This window comes from Malaclemys terrapin, chromosome 19 (assembly GCF_027887155.1).
Source record: "Malaclemys terrapin pileata isolate rMalTer1 chromosome 19, rMalTer1.hap1, whole genome shotgun sequence".
NCBI lineage: Eukaryota > Metazoa > Chordata > Testudines > Emydidae > Malaclemys > Malaclemys terrapin.
The window spans coordinates 10531057-10551701 of NC_071523.1; the positions used below are offsets into that span (position 1 = coordinate 10531057).

General features: G+C 44.0%; 1 protein-coding gene across 1 annotated transcript in view; it reads right to left on the bottom strand.

Annotated features, from left to right (window-relative positions):
* Positions 1-4246: 4246 nt before the first annotated feature.
* Positions 4247-20645, bottom strand: part of TNFRSF1B (TNF receptor superfamily member 1B) — a 38231-nt gene continuing 21832 nt past the window's right edge. The window contains exons 3-10 of the mRNA XM_054009128.1: positions 15606-15734; positions 14167-14319; positions 10543-10636; positions 10235-10443; positions 9291-9368; positions 8597-8607; positions 7880-8126; positions 4247-6520 (exon numbers count right to left, since the gene is read on the bottom strand). Coding sequence (XP_053865103.1) covers positions 6219-6520; positions 7880-8126; positions 8597-8607; positions 9291-9368; positions 10235-10443; positions 10543-10636; positions 14167-14319; positions 15606-15734 — 1223 coding nt within the window. The 3' untranslated portion in view covers positions 4247-6218. The remainder of the gene's footprint in view (positions 6521-7879; positions 8127-8596; positions 8608-9290; positions 9369-10234; positions 10444-10542; positions 10637-14166; positions 14320-15605; positions 15735-20645) is intronic.

The window sequence follows — 20645 nt, forward strand, 5'->3', positions numbered from 1 at the left end:
GGGACTGATGGGAGGATGCCTCAAGAAATCTCAGAAACCTCGGGACGACTCTTTGGAGAGAAGGGGACTTTTAAACCAGTGGCACAGGCCCAGCGGGATAGGATTACTGGGGTGAGTGGGCTGGCAGAGCCTGCCCCCTGTAAAGGCAGGCCGGGTCAGTGTAAGGGGTTATTGGGGGGTGAATACCTTGCTGGACTCTGGCTATACAGTCCGAGGGGGGTGGTGGGTGGGGTCACTGTTTGGGGAGCAGACAGCAGTAAACCCCTAGGAAAGGGTGGGTGCTACTGGCATGAGGCAGGGAAAGGTCACGTTGCTAAGAGCACAGCAGGGGCTGCCCCAGGAGGCTGGGGTGACAGGGTCACTATGAGGGCGCTTGTGGGGGGGGGGGGGCAGCTGGAGGGAGGGAGGGAGTAACAGGGGGCGGGGCAGTGGTGCCAGGGCCCAACAAGGAGCCAGAGAATCACAGCCAGGGCCAGACCCCGGGGGGGTCACTCAGAGCCAGGGGAGCTAAGGCAGAAGTTGGGGGGGGGGTCACTCTCTACGGGCCAGGCCCCTGGGAGCTAAGGGGGGCCGGGGTGGGGGGGGTCACTCAGGGCGCAGACCGGGGGTGGGGGGGTCATTCTCTGAAGACCAGGCACCGGGGGGGGGGTCACTCACAGGGACAGGAGCCCAGGCAGCGGCCCGCTCCCCGAAGCCGTTAGCGGCGCCTCCCCCCGCCCCCCGCCGGTACCTGCCTCGCTCCCTGTCCCCTCAATGGCGCTCTTGGAGCAGGGCCTGCGAGCGAGGGAGCCGGAGCCTGCGCCAATCGAGCCGGAGCTAACGGATGGGGCCGCCTGCCTGTAGAGTGCCGAGCAATCGCTCGTCGTCCCCGCCCCCACCGGGCCTGGCAGCACTCTGAGCCCAGCTAGGCCCCTGGAAGGAAACACCTGCCCCGCTGCAGCCCTTTTGAGCCGGGCGGCTTTCCAATGAGCCCTGGGGCCTAGGGGTTAGAGAGACTGGTGGGGCTTGGCCACCTCCTGGCCCACCCAGGTGCCTTGTGCCTCACCCTGGCCATAAACCACCATGTAGGGGGACCAGACAGCAAATGTGAAAAATCGGGACGGGAGTGGGGGGTAATAGGAGCCTATAAAAGAAAAAGATCCAAAAATCGGGACTGTCCCTATAAAATCGGGACATTTGGTCACCCTACCACCATGCATTGCAGCGAGCGGTGTGTGCAGCCCACAAGTAGGCACCCACTACAGTGCCACCGTCACCACCAAGCATTCAGACATCATAGAGTCAACATACCCTCCCCCCAACCCCATCATCATCAGACTGGCTTAAATATAATAAGATTTTAAAATGTAATAGCGTGGGGTTGTTGATTTCTCTTTGGTTTTTGAGCCCTTCCGTTTCCCATTTTCAAGCTTGTCTCCCAACCATAAGGGTAACAATACTCTTATTTGTCAATGAAAGCTCAAGATTCTGTTGTTATCACATGAAAATGGGAAATGACTGCCTAGGAAGGAGTACTGCCTAGGAAGGGATCTGGGGGGTCATACTGAATCACAAGCTAAATATGAGTCAACAGTGTGACACTGTTGCAAAAAAAGCAAACATCATTCTGGGCTGTATTAGCAGGCATATTGTAAGCAAGACACAAGAAGTAATTCTTCCGCTCTACTCCATGCTGATTACGCCTCAATTGGAGTACTGTGTCCAGTTCTGGGCACCACATTTCGGGAAAGGTGTGGACAAATTGGAGAAAGTCCAAAGAACCCAAACAAAAATGATTAAAGGTCTAGAAAACATGACCTATGAGGGAAGATTGAAAAAATTGGGTTTGTTTAGTGTGGAGAAGAGAAGACAGAAGGAACACGATAACAGTTTTCAAGTGCATAAAAGGTTGTTACAAGGAGGAGAAAAACTGTTCTTAACCTCTGAGGATAGGACAAGAAGCAATGGGCTTAAATTGCAGCAAGGGTGGTTTAGGCTGGACATTTAGGAAAAACTTCCTAACTGTCAGGGTGGTTAAGCACTGGAATAAATTGCCTAGGGAGGTTGTGGAAGCTCCATCACTGGAGATTTTTAAGAGCAGGTGGGACAAACACCTGTCTTGAATGGTCTAGATAATACTTAGTCCTGCCTTGAGTGCAGGAGCCTGGACTAGATGACCTCTCATGGTCCCTTCCAGTTCTATGATTCTATGACTCCAGCAGCTGGCACATTAGAAAAAATTAATAAATATTGCAAGTCCCAGACAACAGGAACTCACCCAGTGCAACCACTAAGTGTGTACCAGAGGCATATACCCTTATCACATGAGTTGTAGACCATTGAGTGTGTAATAGAGATGTTCATCAATGAGTGTACCAGTGGAACCACCTACATTTCAAGGACAAAGGATAGCTATGGAAAATGCAGGGTAAATTTTATTTGTAAGGGAGGCCACCACACAATGTGATACAATTTAAAAAGTGGGTGAAAGTGTATGTTTTTTTTTTTGCTTCAAAACATTTTCAGTATGATCAAATGTTCCTTAATAGCACTTGATTTGATAATGGTCATGAGCCAATAGATGCCACATAAGGCACATGTTTTAGACACAAGAATGTGTCCTCAAGGAAACAAGTGAAACAAAAAGTTAATATCTGATAATGGTTGAAACCCTACTTTAGCATGGCTTCGTATTGAAAGGATATTTCCTCCATTGTCCCACAAACACACACTAAGGGCATTATTCAATGCCTGCTGAAGACAACAGAGACTCCCACTACTTTAAATGAGACTGCTCACGAGCCTATAGTTAAACAAGTACTTTACTGAATCAGGCCATATTGCTCAGCACGTTGCAGGACTGAATCTTAAAAGAGTAACCCATAGCACAACTCATAACTCCTGTAAAATTTCAATTTCAGATAAAATATAGTAAGTCACTCTTTATGACACTCCTAAGTAACTTACCTGTAAATCAGTCTTACGGGGCAGTGACCCTTTGTAACAATTTGTTGTGGCCATATACATAGGGACAACTTTCTGTATATCAGCATTGTGAGAAGCAGGAAATAGAATTCTGGTTCTTCCACCCGTAAAAGCACAGACCTCTCCAACAGGAAATAAAAGGAGATTCTCCACAAGGTGGCAGTAGCATAAGGATGTTTAGCCTCTTTGTAGGCCAGTCATCAAGAGTTGGCTGTAATAAATATTTATATAGGCCTGTTTACATGCAGTACAGGACATTGGGATTTTTGTGCACCATTCCATACACTATCTTTTGATATAATCACTAGGGCCCCTCATCCTGCAATGAGTTCCACACAGCTACACACGTCCACCACTAAAGGGCACAGAACAGATTGCAGGATCGCAGCTTCACTCATCTTCTCTGAAATTCAAGGTGAATGGCTTTTTACTACATCCTACTTAATTTTAACTAGTACCAACCTTTAGAAAGTGGTAGGTGAGACTGAAAAGACAGTTACTCACCTTTGTAACTGTTGTTCTTCGACATGTGTTGCTCATAGCCATTCCACTTAGGTGTGTGCGCACCGCATGCACGGCTATCAGAGAATTTTTACCGGGGCGCACTGCGCACTGAGGTGCTCAGTGCCAGATCTTGGCGCACTGCAGGAGGCTGAGGACTAAGGGCCGCCTCCATGAGGAGCTGTTTTAAATGAAAGACCCTTCTTAGTCCAGGAACGAAACCCTTTGCAGATCCTGCACTTGCCTGAGGTGTCTGGGGGAGTCTCATCAAGCAGACAAGATTCATGGGGGTCGCCCATTGGCATGGGCTTAGAGCAGGAACCGTAGGGCTGAAATCCCAGAGCCCTGGGCATGAGCCCAAGAGAAAAATCTGGAAGGGGGGGACCCCAACCCCACTAATACTAGTTATAACTATCAATAACTATAACTGTTGTTTGTAAACTATGCTAGGGAGAGTGGAGAGCAGCGAAGCAGAACTCCACCGTTCCAACGACCATCACAGGCGGTAAGAAGGAACTGAGGAGGTGCTGGGTTGGCTGGGGTATATATCGAGCGCCAGGAAGGCACCACTCCAGGGGGCTCAACAGCCGACCCACCGGGTGTTGCTAGGGTAAAAATTATCCAAAGGCCGTGCACACGGCACGCACGCACACCTAACTGGAATCGATATGAGCAATCACTAGAAGAAGAACTCGATCAAACCTGCTTTAATTAGGCAATAATGATAAAAAGAGCCAAAAGTAATGTTTTGGATACAGAAATTAAGGGGATGCAAATGAAATCAACAAATAGTAGGTTTTTTAATTTTTATAAAACAAAGAAAATGTAAAGGCATTTTGTTTAATAGAAAGAACAGAACAGGAGAGTTCAAGTCATACATAAATTATAAAAATAAAACCAGTTTTACTTTTTTATACACAGCTATGAACAGGTTAAAAAAATTGCTTTGATAATATTTACATGAATACATAGGATTTTTCTGCCACCATAATATGAAGAGCCCGTAAAATTAACTGCCATGGTTGAACCCCTGATTTCTCCTTTGGGCTGCTGTTTCAATACAGACCCAGTTCTTAGAAGTGATGAGCAACAGATACAGATGTTCAGCACATTGCTGGAAACAGCCTGCTGTGCAATCAAGTCCTATGTAAGCGTACATTCTGTGGTTTTGGATTAATTTCAGTGTTTCCATATGCTAAGTCATTTCAGAGCATACTCTCAAATGCAAGTTAAAACATAGTTCAGCATGTTTCACCTCTAACCTCCACAGCCACAGAGGATAATCCTGAAAGTTTAGGTGAAAGTGTAAAGCATACTTGCTCTTCAGCAGCTGTTGAATGAAAGCTCCGTAAAGGCATTCTTCTTCAGCCTAAAGCCTCTGGAATAAATTTTGCATTATGTTACTCTTGAGCAGGTCCAATAAGATTTGCAGGTGTTTTAATAAGGACAGAATTCAGACCCCAGTTTGATTTAGCCTGAATCTGACTCAGGCACTTTGTAACAAATTTATGTTTGAATGCAGACACCACAGTTGCTGGTTAATTTGAGCTTCAAAAGCGCAGACTTCTGCCACCGGCACTGAAGAAAAGTCTCCATTAGTTGTCAGTAGGGAGTACAATCTCCTTGCAGATCAGCTACTAGAGAACGATATAATCACAAACAGCTGATTTTGTGGTTCTGAGGTTTCATTCCATTCAACCTTTCACCGTTTCTTGGGGTCAACCAGGATGAGTTGTATGAGATAAGTATTTGTCTTTACCGTTATTAATTGAAATGTAGAGGAAAATATTATGGCACACACAGTTGTCTCCGACAGACCTCAAGAAATGACGTAAGAGTCAGCCAGCTAACAGCATTAAATCAACCATGGCACAAAGATGACAGCCCTTAGATTGACAATTACCTACTTCAATGTATCAAGTTCTACTTAAAATATATTTTCTTTTTTAAAAAAATATTAAATATGTACAGCTGGCACAAAAATAAGTGCATTTTTTTGCTATTGTTGAATAGAAGAGTTGTAATCTAGTATAAAAGCTCATGTAGACGATTTTACCCTCTAATACACATAAATCTTAGAGAACAGATATGCCTCCACGGTATGAGAGAGAAAGAGAGAAAACAGCAGCAAAAAATATCAAGGACAGAAGGAAAGATCTGAAGCATACATCCCTTAAAAAAAGTGAATATTTTGAGAGGTGGGTGGATCAGATGGGAAATGGTATAATTTGTTGCCATAAAAACATGTGACTAAATCAATAGCATTGGATGGCTGGTCATTAACTCATTTCTCATGGAATGCTGGTCTTAGTCCCGTTCTTAGCCGATGGGATGGGAGAATCAAAAATTCCATCATTATCCCTAAATGGCATCCTTGAGGCAGACTCAGCAGATAGGTCAATGACTGAACAAGCACGAAGACTGAATACACTTCCTTTTCAGCTGCAGAGGAGATCCCTCTAGGCCAGGATCAAGATATGTGGTAAAGGCATGACAGAAGGAAGCACATGACAATTTGATGGATAAATACTAAATTGAAAAGAAAAAACGCTTTTAAAAATAACACTGACTTCTGCAAAGATCTTCCTTCAACTTTTAAAGCCATTACATATCAGAAGGTTAAAACATTTTTAAAGGGCTCTGCATCCCTCCATATCTTTATACATTTTAGATTTTAAGTCTCCATAAGAATGCTATTCTTAACCCATTGTTTATTTTAGCAGATCAGAAGCTGCTTAGAGTTTTATTGGTCTTTAGCTATTTTTCATCCCTGCATCTTGAACACTCAGAGGAAATGGCTTTCCGTCTGGAAACAGTAAGCTTGGAGGTAAACTATCTGCAGCTTCCACTGAGATTTGAATTTCAGATTTTCTTTTCAAGGGGTTTTCTTCTTTAGAAAGGGGAATTTCTTCCTCTGTTGGAGTGCAGTAGGGAACATTTTCATAATCCGTGGTGGTTGAAGTGGTCGGTTCTGGAAATTGTGGGTTGTGGTTTGAATTACACAGGTTAACAATACAAGTTACGTTCACCTGCGTTCCTCCACTAGCAGAATGCTCTGTGAAACAAACAGAAAACGAAATAAATTAAAAGTGGAAGAGTGAAACCTACAGCAGGATAAGATTCTTTATCCAGTTTAATGACTTAAGAAAAAATTATAAGTTTTAAAACAGACTCTGTAGATTGAATCTCCTTCCTTCTCTTACTATAGGCAGAGTTGGTAGCACCACCTAGGGTACGTCTACACTGCAATTAAATACCCGAGGCTGGTCCAAGCCAGTTGAATTAGATTCGCAGGGCTCAGGCAAAGAGTCTGCTTAACTGAGGTGAAGATGTTCAGGCTCGACCAGAGCTCTGGGACCTTCCCACCTTGAAGGGTCCTAGAGCCCGGGCTGCAGCCCCAGCCTGTACAGCTACATAGCAATTAAACAGTTCCTAAGCCCAAGCCGGCTGGCACAGATCAGCCGTGGGTGTTTGTTTGCTGTAGACACACCCCTAGAGTCAAGGTTACCAAAACACTTTCCATTATAAGGTCCTGTTTTCAGTGGCTTATAGCTTTGCCAAGCTTTAACTGTTTGGACTAAAATTTTCATGCCAGGTGTCTGCCCCAGGCTGAATTTTTGGGGAAAATGTTAACGTCTGCCAACAAGTTGTACTTTGCTATATACACAACCAAGGACATGGTTAAAAGCTAATGGGTCCCCCTCTTTCAGGCTATAAATGGAAGGAGCAATTAAATGTCCCTTTATGTAGTGATAGCTGGAAACAATAGGAGGCTACCACCCAAGGCACTAGGCCACATGATGAAGCCTGATTAGCTAAGCCATGTGATCTGAGGGGTTCCCTGCTAGAATACCGATTGAAGGTGGGTGGGTGTGGGGGTGGGTGTTTTTAGGAGAAAGCCAGCAGACAGTGAGGGAGACGGCTGTGAGCATGGCCCTAAGAAGGAACAGGGACAGAACTTGTTGGGCATGGAAATGGCTGAAGGGGCAGACTTGAAAATGGTGAACAAGGAAACTGCCTATCGTTTGATCCTAGTGTGTTCAGGAAGACAGGACTTTGTGTACATTCTTCCTCAATAAACAGGATTTCATCCAAGAAAACGCTGACTCATATCATTAATTTCTCTTCCTAACAAAAACAAACCTGCAAGGGCCCCAGATATTGGCTAACTGCTCAGGCCAAAGGAGCAACAGCCCACAACATTCTGTCCACACCCGTCCAGCGACTCTAGTCTCCCAATCCTATTTCTTCAAGCAGTCACTCCTCCCTCCTTCTCATCGACCATCTCCATACACTCCCACCGCTTGTCTTGTATCTTAAAATTCTATTTACATTTGTGGCACTCCCTCTGTTAAAAAAGAATGATAATAAAATACCGCAGGGCTCTGGTGTTCACCTTTCGATAGACTCTTACCTGAGCTTGCAGAGCCGGGTCTGGCTCCACTGTGATGATTACAACCTCCTGAGGTCATACGTCTCTGCTGAGTTCCCTCGGTTTCTTTCTTTTCTGTGTTCTTAATACTTATTACACTGATTCTTGAAGCTGTGTTGTCCAAAGAGCTGCTGCTGGACCCAGGAGTTTCTAAGAGATGCTGCTCCTCCTGCTTAGGACTACTGGCGCTCTGTGCTCCTGCATCTCGTGGCCTCTTGTCAGGCTGCTTCTGAGGACACAAGAAGGGTTGGGACGGTTACAGAAAATGGCAAAAGGTCAAATTTTGTGAAACTTTTAACCAGAAAAGAAGGTAGACGGTTGAAATAAAGCATGGGGCTTTATTTCACTGGTTGGGTCAGATCTTCAGCTGTTGTCGATTGGCATAGTTTCACTGACGTCAATGGAGCCACAACAATTTACACCAGGTGATGGTCTGACCCCTTATGTCCTAGGTCTGTTCTTAGGGGCCTCAAGAAACCTTTAGTGATCCCCTGGTGATCCCGCTGGCATACTGACCACCACAAGGCCATTGCAAACTGGTGCATCTGAGGCTCTAACTTGCTCAGGGGGCAACCCACTCCCCTTATCTCTCCAGCTATTCATTTTTATCATATTAACAGATATTGATCTTGCATGAATTTATAAAGCATTAATTAATGAAAAGGGGCAGCAGGGAAGAAGGAATGAACTGATACTCACCAAATCTGGAGCTTCAATTGGACAAGAACCAAATCAGGTTGCAAGTGAGAAAAGAAAGTTAAAATTAAAAACAGAACACCAAGTACTATCAATGACAAAAGAGCTGCACTTTAACTAAACAGGGATATGCTGCCTGCAAGGGGTCTGCATTTTATTTTGTTCTTGTATCATCTGTCGGTGGAGCAGACCTGGTTGTGTACCCGGTTTTAAAATGTTATCAAACATTTGCTTTATATTCACTCTGCAATGTGGCTAGAGTCTGGGACAGGTGCAGGAGACAAAGGGAATTCTCAAAAAAATCAACTGAATTAAATCATCAGCATTCTCTAGCGAAAAGGACAAAGAGTGCTGATCACAATCAAAATCATAGCCATAATAATTAAGTAAAACAACAACAAATAATGTCGTGTAATTATATCATGCAGCACAAAATACTTTACAAACTGCAGTGGCAGTTTTTGTTGCACAGGTGCTTGATTTCACGGGAACACTGGAGGCTTACAGGCCTGTGTCCCAGATACGAGGGATTATATGGGGCTTCAGCGGTGCACAGGTCTCATGCCAACCTTCCATGCAGGGAAGAATTTCACCCCAAATACATATTGAATATTGTGGCTAGGGGACTAGCATTTGTATATCTAAGCTTATTATTCATTTAATTTCATCTGTGTTATTTTCACTCTGTTAATCTTACCTTTTTTTCTAGAAACAATGCAACAGGCAACCCCTGCAACTACGATGAGTACTAGAAACGTCAATCCTACAATTATACCTACAGAAAACAAGAGAAATAATTTGGCGGACAGATCTAAGCTGCACTGGTAAAAACATGATTTTTTATTTTTTTTTTGTTCTCCTTTGCTATAAAAGTTAAATATCACACACATCAGTTGTGCATCTAAGTTTAACAGTGAGCGTTGGTTTTTGGCTGATAGATACAAAAAAGATCTTATTTTGATCTCACTTGCCTCATTAATTTGGACTTTCCCATAATTTTGAAAAGTGAGGGATGGATTCTGGCCCACACACCGCCCATCAGGGAGCCACAATGGGCTAGGAGGAGAATTCCCCAGGTGCAGGAGAAGCATAGGGCTGACATAAGCAACCCTATGTTGCCCCTTATACACACACAGACCTCAGCGTAAAAGGGAAGCCAGGAGAAGGAGAGAGCATCCCCACGACGTTCAATACTATGGAGAGTCTGAGCTGCTCATAGGCAGCCTAGGTAAGACTGCCATACATCAGAATGACTCCCAGGAGGCTTGTTAAGCCAGAGGCAATTTTGGCCCCTACAACAGCCCAGACTCTAGGAATTACACCTTTGCACTTGCTCCTCCTGGGCTGCATCTCTCAGGAGACACAGCACATAACCTGACACTGGGCCCCGGAGGAAATTTGCCAAGTCACAAGAGAGCTGCAGTGTAGTAGAGCTGGGTAAATATTTTTTTTTTTTGGGGGGGGGGGGGGGGGAGGAAAGAGTACAAACCAGTCTAAGCAAGCCCTTTTGAACTCCTCCAACGGAATGTAAACATTGCGAGTTTGCATTTGCAAATGATTTCATAAGCGATCAGCAAAGAAACACCTAGGCATCACCTCACTTTCTGAACAGACAAAACGTGAACTTAATCAATAGCTCACCAATGGTCTGAGACACATCAGGAGAAAGGCCTTGCTGGACGACATTGGTTTTTATTTCGTTGGTTCCAGAAACGGAGCTTTCTGCTGTAAGCTGGCCAGTGCTGGGTGTGGTGGTGTGAGGAGATGTCGCTATGACAGCAACATCTACCTCGGAGTCACTGCAGACGGTGTCACTTGTGCTGCTTCCTTCAACAGACACTGATTGACAGCTTTAAGAAACAAGAGGAGGGTTTAAAAACAAAACCAGCCCCGGACACAATTACAGGCGGATGTCTTGTTAAATGAGAAAGGGCAAATTGGGAACTTACACTCTGTGCCGTTTGCAGGAGGCAGTTGAGGATTCTTCATCTGAAAAAGTGCCGGGGGGGCAGGGGAAACACTCTGTGTTCGTAATGTTCGTTCCTTTAAACAAATATTTCCAAATGTCGCCAGTTAGTCACTTGTTGAGAAATGCCAAGTGAATCATAAGTTTTAGGTGGGTCAAACAGATCCTGGAAATGTTACGGAGACAGTAAACAAAAGCGCTGGCTTTGACAGCCTCCCAGCCAAGCATCCCACATGCTGCCCAGTTACAGAAGGGAAGATTAATTGGGCTGTTATTTCTATGCCCTTGAGGGCTACGGTATTTTTCAAAGGTTTACTTGGAATCAACTGGAACAGTTAAAACATGGCATTAAAAGCCAAACCCTGCAGTCTTTGCCAATCCTTAATCAGGCAAAACTCCTAATCCAGTCAATGGAGTTTTACTTGAGTAAGGACTGCAACGGTTGGCAACCGTAAAAAATTAGTCCCCACTCTCCAGCAGCCTCTGGGTATGATGCTTTCTCTTCACATCAGTATATTCACCACCATTCCGGGGCCAATGAACGTAGGCACAAAATTTAAAATACCATCTAAACCTTGATGCAATCCAAATAGCGTTTGGAGGACGCATATTTCACAAGTAGAGACAGGATCATAACAACAACAACAGTTGACTCATCTAAAATTTCCCCTGAATTTTTTATCGAGTTAGGTATTCTTCACTTTTTGTCCTGAACCACAGGGTAGCGTTGCTTTGCAGATGCCATGGTAATAGGCACTTTATAAATAAATGTAATAACAGTTGTGACTGCCATCTTCCACCCAAGATGTGGCTACATTTTACTGATGGGTGACATGATACCAGTGTGGAAACTACAATATTGTCATTTTTACTCCATCCTGACTCAGGAAGAACTCCCACTGAAAACAGAATTGCAGAAATAAATCCACCTGTTCCAGATTTTTAAGCCATCTTGAGACAGCTACACTGTCAGAGGATCCTAGGAAAATGCAGAACCATCTATAACAAGGTGAAATTCACTCGTTTACACTGTGCAGTGGGCCACCACAAGATTTATTCTTCACCTGAATCAACTCTACGCCCTGTTTTGAGATCATAAGTGGGATTTGAGCAGCATACAGGCCTAATGCTAACAGGCAGACTTTAGCAAACTCAGGGAGTTGGTAGATAAGGTCCCATGGGAAGCAAGTCTAAGGGGAAAAACAATAGAAGACAGTTGGCAGTTTTTCAAGGAGACATTATTAAGGGCACAAGAGCAAACTATCCCACTGAATAGGAAAGATAGGAAGTATGACAAGAGACCAGCCTGGCTTAACCAGGAGATCTTCAATGATCTGAAAATCAAAAAAAGGGTCCTACAAAAAGTGGAAACTAGGTCAAATTACAAAGGATGAATATAAACAAACAACAAAAGTATGTAGGGACAAAATTAGAAAGGCCAAGGCACAAAATGAGAACCAACTAGCTAGAGACAAAGGGTTACAAGAAAACATTCTACAAATACATTAGAAGCAAGAGGAAGACCAAGGACAGGGTAGGCCCGTTACTCATGGGTGAGAGAAGGGGGGAAAACAACAGAAAATGTGGAAAGGTTTCAGTTTCCACCACGAAGGTTGGTGGTGATTGGACATCTAACAGTGAATGCCAGTGAAAATGAGGTAGGATTAGAAAAGGCTAAAATAGGGAAAGAATGAGTTAAAAATTACTTAGACAAGATAGAGGATGTCTTCAAGTCACCAGGGCCTGATGAAATCCTAGAATACTCAAGGAGCTGACTGAGGAGATATCTGAGCCATTAGCAATTATCTTTGAAAAGTCATGGAAGACTGAAAAGATTCCAGAAGACCGGAAAAGGGCAAATATCGTGCCCATCTATAAAAATGGAAATAAGGACAAACCATAGGAATTACAGACCAGTCAGCTTAAGTTCTGTAACTGGAAAGATAATGGAGCAAATCATTAAGCAATCAATTTGGAAACAGCTAGAAGATAATAAGGTGATAAGTAACAGTCAGCATGGATTTGTCAAAAACAAACTGTGTCAAACCAACCTAATAGCTTTCTTTGACAGGGTAACAAACCTTGTGGGGGAGAGGAAGGAGGAAGAGGTAGACATAGTAAATCTTGACTTTAGTAAAACTTTTGATACTGTCTCGCGTGACCTTCTCATAAACAAACTAGGGAAATGCAACCTAGATGGAGCTACTATAAGGTGGGTGCAAAACTGGTTGGAAAACCATTCCCAGAGAGTAGTTATCAGTGGTTCACAGTCATGCTGGAAGGGCATAACAACTGGGGTCCTGCAGGGATCAGTTCTGGGTCAGGTTCTGTTCAATATCTTCATCAGTGACTTAGAGAATGTCATAGAGAGTACACTTACAAAGTCTGTGGATAATATTAAGCTGGGAGGGGTTGCAAATGCTTTGGAGGATAGGATTAAAATTCAAAATGATCTGGACAAACCGGACAAATGGTCTGAACTAAAGAGGATGAAATTCAATAAGGACAAATGCAAAATACTCCACCTAGGAAGGAATGATCAGTTGCACACATACAAAATGGGAAATGACTGCCTAGGAAGGAGTACTGAGGAAAGGAATCTGGGTGTCACAGTGGACCACAAGCTAAATATGAGTCAACAGTGTAACGCTGTTGCAAAAAAAGTGAACATCATTCTGGGATGTATTAGCAGGAGCGTTGTAAGCAAGACACGAGAAGTAATTCTTCCGCTCTACTCCGTGCTGATTAGGCCTCAACTGGAGTATTGTGTCCAGTTCTGGGTGCCACATTTCGGGAAGAGTGTGGACAAATTGGCGAAAGTCCAGAGAACACCAACAAAAATGATTAAAAGTCTAGAAAACATGACCTATGAGGAAAGATTGAAAAAATTGGGTTTGTTTAGTGTGGCGAAGAAGACTGAGAGGGGACATGATAAAAGGCTGTTACAAAGAGGAGGGAGAAAAATTGTTTTTCTTAACCTCTGAGGATAGGACAAGCAGCAATGGGCTTAAATTGCAGTGAGGGAGGTTTAGGTTGGACATTAGGAAAAACTTCTTAACTGTCAGGATGGTTAAGCACTGGAATAATTTGCCTGGGGAGGTGGTGGAATCTCCATCATTGGAAATTTTTAAGAGCAAGTTAGACAAACACCTGTAGTGATGGTCTAGATATACTTAGTCCTGCCTTGAGTGCAGGGGACTGGGCTAGATGACCTCTCGAGGTCCCTTCCAGTTCTATGGTTCTATGAGTGACACATATGGAGCAAATCGCAAAACAGAGCAAAATAATAAAGCAAAGAGTGGAGAGAGATAGGGAGAGCTTTACTGAAACACGCAACTGAGAGAAGAGGGGACCATATATCCTTCCTCCACCCAGACAACTCTATTGTGACTCTTAATGCTGTATTTGGTGCATAGACACTGTTATGATGGGTGCACTAGAAATACCTAAGAAAGTAATTTAGGCGATCGGAGGAAAATATTTCTGTAATGTATAGTGTGCAGGGTGGATCAGCAATTATTTTTATGGGCAGACAAGTAGCAAAAATACTCGCGCTTCATCCAATAATTCTTTGTACACGGAAACTGCTCATTCAAACTTAATTTACCTGGTTTGGAAACGCCATGGCCTTTTCCACATATCTTGTGTGCTTTACACGCCAGGCAGCGACCGTGACTTGGTTTTGAAGGACAGTAGGTGTTGGCTGAGCAGCTGCAGATTCTGTCTTGGGTCCTTGTGCATTCATGAATCTGCACGAATCCTAAATCCAAAAACAATAAAGCAAGTTGTGATGATAGAAGGAAGAATTCAAGTGATAGTCCTCACGACTGTTAGTACATAATGCAAGTGAAGGTCAAGTATTTTGCAGCAGCTGACTAGCAGGCTTATATTCCTCTTCGAAGGAAGAGATTTTGTGATGAGTTTTGCCGTTGTGTGCACATTTTCTGAAGAGTGACCTCTCTTGTACAGGCACAATTTGCATTTGCAAAATTTGCACTTAGATGTGGATCCCCACAGCTGAACTGCAGCCATAAATCTAAGCTCTTGTGCCTCTGATTACCCAGTTTTCAATACAAAGAGAGGACAGGACCCAGAACAACTGAAAATATACCTCACAGAGAGAGGAAAATATACCATTTAATTTGGTGCTTTGAAAGGGCCACCCAGACATTTTTTCACATAGTACACACAGCTGAACCCCCTCATGTCCTCCCCCAACTCTCGTCAGGGCTCCCCACTGCCCCTCTCCTGGCTGGGCTCCCCTGCACGGGACCTCACCACGGCTCCCCATAGTTGTAGCAGTCTTGAGGTTGTCACTGAGCGAGTCCTGAGGGCTCAGCAGTTGCTGGAAGTGGGATGAGGCTGGGCAGGCCCCCAGGAAGGAGCCCTGGTGTAGGAGCTGGCCTCACAGCAGCAGCAAGGAGAAGCGCCAGCTGCCCCATGGCCCACACAGCCCCTCCTGATCAGCACTGCGGCCCCTGTGCGCCAGGTGGCAATGCCACTCGCTCCGTTTTGGCCCCGTCCATCATGATGGAGGGGCCGTGGAGCCAAACATGAGTGGGCAGTGCATCTCCTCCTCAGCACTGCTGTTGGGCAGCCGGGGCAAGAGGGTGGGGGCAAAACTGAGTGAGGGGCCTTACAACCTGCCGCATTGGGGGTCACAGTGCTGTTCAGGAGGGGCCCCGAGGCACCACTCAGATGATCCTAGTGCAGCACCAGGGCTCTCCCTCGGAGACCAGACCGGTCTAGGAGAGACCATTAGTACCATTTCCAGGCCATAAATTCCTTCTGGCTTGTGATATTCATCTAGAATGAACTTCACCTCTGAGCAGATGCCCAGTGCAAAGCCTACGTGCCACTGCTGCCTTCACAACAGAGCTGAAGTGAGACTTAAGCGGTGCACAGGCATCTTTGTGTAGGCTCTCAACACAGAGGTGAGTTTCACCTCTAGCGTATCATTTAGATTCATCTTCTCATTCTCAGCATCCCTAAAACAAAACCGAGCTGGCAAAGGGATAAGCATCCCAGGCAATCACTTCGGCATACCGGTATTGCAGCGGGGTGAGCAGGCAAGACAGCGCCGAGCTCTGTTCCAGAGCGCTGTATACGTGTTTCTCTCGCACGGTTTACATTCTGTGTCAGCACTGCTACTGCAGCTTTGAAGCACACGGTAACCTGCAAAATAAACAATGAAAATGTCTGCTTGGAATGACTCAGTAGGAATTGCATCTTGTAAGTTTCGTTCATAGCTGTGGCACCGATTTCCCTTCATCATCATCCTGTTTGCTCGTTGATTAAAAGAAACATGAAGAAGTTTTGATAACCACAACATAGATGTTAAAATAATGGTGAGACGGAGACATTAAAGGATACAAGCGAAGCAATGCCACAGCAACCTCAACTCCTCATCCTCTTGTTCCTAAATATTGCACCAAACTCTGACCTAAGATACTACTTATTTTTGTATGGCACTTGGATACCAAGCTGATAAGTATCTTAGAATTACCACAGATCCACAGATAAATATACTCAAGTCCCATTGATTTAAGTAGGAGTTGCAAACATTTACTCAAGGGCAGAGTCTGATGATCTATGCTGTGTAATACAAATATCTGGTACCTTTCAAGGATCTCAAAGCACCTTACAAATATGAAAGCACTGATTTAGCAAAGAATTTAAGCCAAGACAAAAGCTTTGCATTCAGAGTGCGTGTGATCAAAAAGGATCACAGACCAACACAGGGCCGGCTCCAGGGTTTTCGCCGCCCCAAGCAGCCCGCCCCCCAAAAAAAGCCACGATCGCGATCTGCGTCGGCAATTCGGCGGGAGGTCCTTCACTCCGAGCCGGAGTTAGGGACCCTTCGCCGAATTGCTGCCGAATAGCTGGACGTGCCGCCCCCCTCCGGAGTGGCCGCCACAAGCACCTGCTTGTTAAGCTGGTGCCTGGAGCCGGCCCTGGACCAACAGCCATCTCAGCCACAACATGGCAGCCATGTGAGAGAGGTAGAAGAACTGGATGAAATATTTGGTGATACTGGACTTCTGAAAGGAGATCCAGTAAAAATAACCTTAAAAGACAATACTGAACCATACAGTGTACATACACCTCACAGGATTCCTAGCCCATTACTTCCTAAAGTGGAAACTGAGTTAACGAGAATGCAGCAGATTGGCATAATGGAGACAATCTCTGAGCCAACAGCAAGGTGTGCCCCAGTGGTACCAGTTATAAAGAAAAATGGGAGAATACAAATCTGTGTGGAACTGAAAAGACTTAACGAGGCAGTTGTGAGAGAACAACATATCCTCGCAACATTGGATGTCTTTCTCTCCAAAGTGAAAGGAGCTACAATATTCTCCAAGCTGGATGCCTTGAGCGGATTCTGGCAAATCCCTTTAGCCATAGAAAGTGCTAAACCAACTACATTTATCATACCCTTTGGGAGATTTTGCTTTCAAAAGATTACTTTTGGGGATTACCAGTGCACCTGAAATTTTCCAAAGAAAGATGGCAGAACTGTTAATGAACACAAATGGAGTTGTAGTTTTCATGGATGATATTTTGATGTATGGCTGTTCGATGGAAGAATACAACGAAACCATCAACAAAGTCCTAAGGGCTAATAAGTCAGTCTAGACACAAACGGAACATGGAAATGTGCGTTTTCCACCTACCCTAAATGAAGTTTTTGGGACAGACAATAAACAAAGATGGAATCAGTCCTAGCCCTGAGAAAGTAAAAGCAATTCAAGAACTGAATGCACCAGTGAATATACCAGAACAGAAACATGTACTGGGTGTGGTAAATTACCTTAGTCAAAACCTGCAAGAGCTTTCTACAGTGACAAAACCACAGAATGAACTGTTAAAAGTCCAACACATCTTGGTTCTGAGGTGGGAAAAAGGGAAATCAAGACATTGCCTTCAACTAGGTAAGAGAAATGATCTCAACAGCTCCAGTTCTCAAGTACTATGACGTGTACAAACCCACAATCGGGATCAGTGCCAATGCAGGGAGCAATGGCTTAGGTGCGGTATTGTTGCCACATCACAGCTCTGAGTGGAAGTAGTTGCATTTTACTCTTGCACACTTACAGAAGCAGAAAAAGAATATGCACCGATTGAAAAGGAGTACCTGGCAAACGTATGGACACGGGAGAACTTTTACAGCTATCTGCGTGGATTGGATTCGTTTACACTGACGACACACCATAAACTGCTGTAACCCTCATCAGTGGAAAGGTCCTGGATCAAGCACCATTAAGATGCTAACGTCTGTCAATAAGGTTAATCAGATTTAACCCAATTGCTAATAAGTTCTGGGGCAAAATCTGGTCGTTGCAGAACTCTGTCACGGAGCGCAGCTTTGCACTCAACTACCCGTGAGTTCAAAGATGCTGTAACAGCGTACATGGAAGCTGTGAACACATACAGACCAGTGTCAGAAAAGGACGACACCAGCTACAAAAAGCAGCCGTGGCAGACATGCAAGTTTAGGAAGTTCTAAGTTACACTGGAGCTGGCTCACCCAAGTATCTAAAGGATGCTAAGGAAATGACAAGAGACTACTTTGCAGTGCGTAGACAATTAAGCAGGTCAAATGGACACATGAATAAAGGCAATTGCATCGTAATTCTAAACTAAATGAAAGGAGAAATCCTAAACCTCATCCACGAAGGACATTAAGGATTAATTAAATACTGTGAACAGCCAACCAGACAGTACTGTGGCTGGGCAAGGACAAAGAATGAAATATGTGCATGCAAACACTGCAGAACTAACACACCAAAACAACACAAAGAACCTTTAATAACAACACCTCTACCAGAGAGATCTTGGAAGAGACTAGCCGTAGATTTATGCAAATTCAGAGGACATCATTACCTGGTCATCGTGGACTATTTTTCCAATAGAAATAACGTACTTGAAAGATATAACATGTTGCAGTGTTGCTGAGAATACTAAAGTGCCCTTTTGCTCACTTCAGTATTCCAGAACAACTCGTCATGGGAAACGGATTACAATTCATTGCAGCAGAATGCAAGTCATTCCAAACAAAATATGATTTTGATCATATTACTAGCAGCCCACATTACCCACAAGCAAACGGAGAGGCTGAGAGAGCTGTATAGACAGCCAATAAAATCCTACAGCGGGAAGATTCATTCCTTGCTTTTCTGAGCTACAGATCAACACCAAGAGCTGCTATTGCATATAGTCCAGCACAACTCCTGATGGGAAGACAGCTCAAAACTGCTGTTCCAACTTTGGGAAAGAATCTATCTCCAAAGGGGTCAGACGTGAAGAGGTAGCGAAATTGGATACAAAAGGCTAAGAAAGCTTGCAAACACTTTTACAACAGATGTCACTCATTAGAGAACTGCCAAGTCTAGAACCTGGTAACCGTGTTCCTCTCAATCTGAGGGGGGGGAGAAAGGAGGCAGGGGGAAATGGACAACTCCAGCTGTCGAAAAGAAAAGAAAAAAAAAAAAAAAAATCAGGTCAGATCATATGTAATCAAGACTGACAGTGGAGAGTTCAACAGAAACTGTTTACATCTACAGTCCGTTCCTCAGAAAGAACAATCAACAGAGCCAACTAACTCTACAGATGGCAGATGCAGAACAAGACAACTCAAGGATTCGAAACAGACCACAGCAGTCATTGCAGCTAACGAGTCGCCAGATGACGAAGTTGCTATGCATTCAGGACATGCAATTAGAAAACCAACACAACTCAGAGACACTTAACAGATTGTTCCATATTGAACTTCAAAACCAGTAGGATAGAATAAATTTTGTAAAATGGTAGGAATGTAGAACTTAAAGGGAGATGAAATGAAATGCTAAATTACAAGTACTCCTGTTCTTTTTGCGGACACAGACTAACACAGCTGCTACTCTGAAACTTGTATTATACTAGTTAGCCACTAGGTGGTGTTGTGTGTGGCATACAGTAGAACCTCAGCGTTACCAGCACCTCAGGAATGGAGGTGGTAAGACTCAGCATTGACTTAATACAGCTTTGAAACTTTATTTTTCACTCCATGCATCTGATGAAGCAGGTTCTAGCCCACAAAAGCTTATGCCCAAATAAATGTGTTAGTCTCTAAGGTGCCACAAGGCCTCCTCGTTGTTTATGCAGAAGAAAAATGCTGCTTTTAACCATCTTAATTTAAATGAAACAAGCACAGAACATTTCCTTACCTTGTCAAATCTCTCAAAACTCTCCCTTTATTTTTTTAAAAAGAACAGGAGTCCTTGTGGCACCTTAGAGACTAACAAATTTATTAGAGCTTAAGCTTTCGTGGGCTACTGCCCACTTCTTCAGATGGATATAGAATGGAACATATATTCAGGAGATATATATACACATACAGAGAGCATGAACAGGTGGGAGTTGTCTTACCAACTCTGAGAGGCCAATATTATTATGCTCTAATAAATTTGTTCAATATATGTTCCACTCTAGATGCATCCGAGGAAGTGGGCAGTAGCCCACGAAAGCTTATGCTCTAATAAATTTGTTAGTCTCTAAGGTGCCACAAGGACTCCTGTTCTTTTTGAGGATACAGACTAACACGGCTGCTACTCTGAAACCTGTCTTTATTTTTTTAGTAATTTACGTTTAACACTGTCTGTATTAACACTAACAGTCTGTATTTGCTTTGTCGTCTCTGCTGCTGCCTCTGGTTCCATACGAGGGATGTGGTTGACAGGTCAGTTCGAGGTTCTGCTGTACCTTATTTCAACTACACTCAGCCATACAGACAGAGCACTGAAGGATTTTATACTGAACACATCTGGTGTGTATCACTCACAGGGAGGCTCTGTAGCCAGTCCATATCTGGTATAGGAGCATGGCATACAGAAACACGCTGGAGGACATGCTTGCTCAATGAGAGGAACAATGAGGCCCTGCCAAGAAAGCCTTCATAGCTAGTTTTGGCCCCTCCTTTGAGAATCTCCATTTTAGGGATTAGTGATGTACTGGAGTCACAGGGAACCATGAAGCCAGGTCCTGGCAGTTAAGTAACACAGGAAAAGATTTCCAAATATTTGGTTTTCAAATATATTTTATCTACAA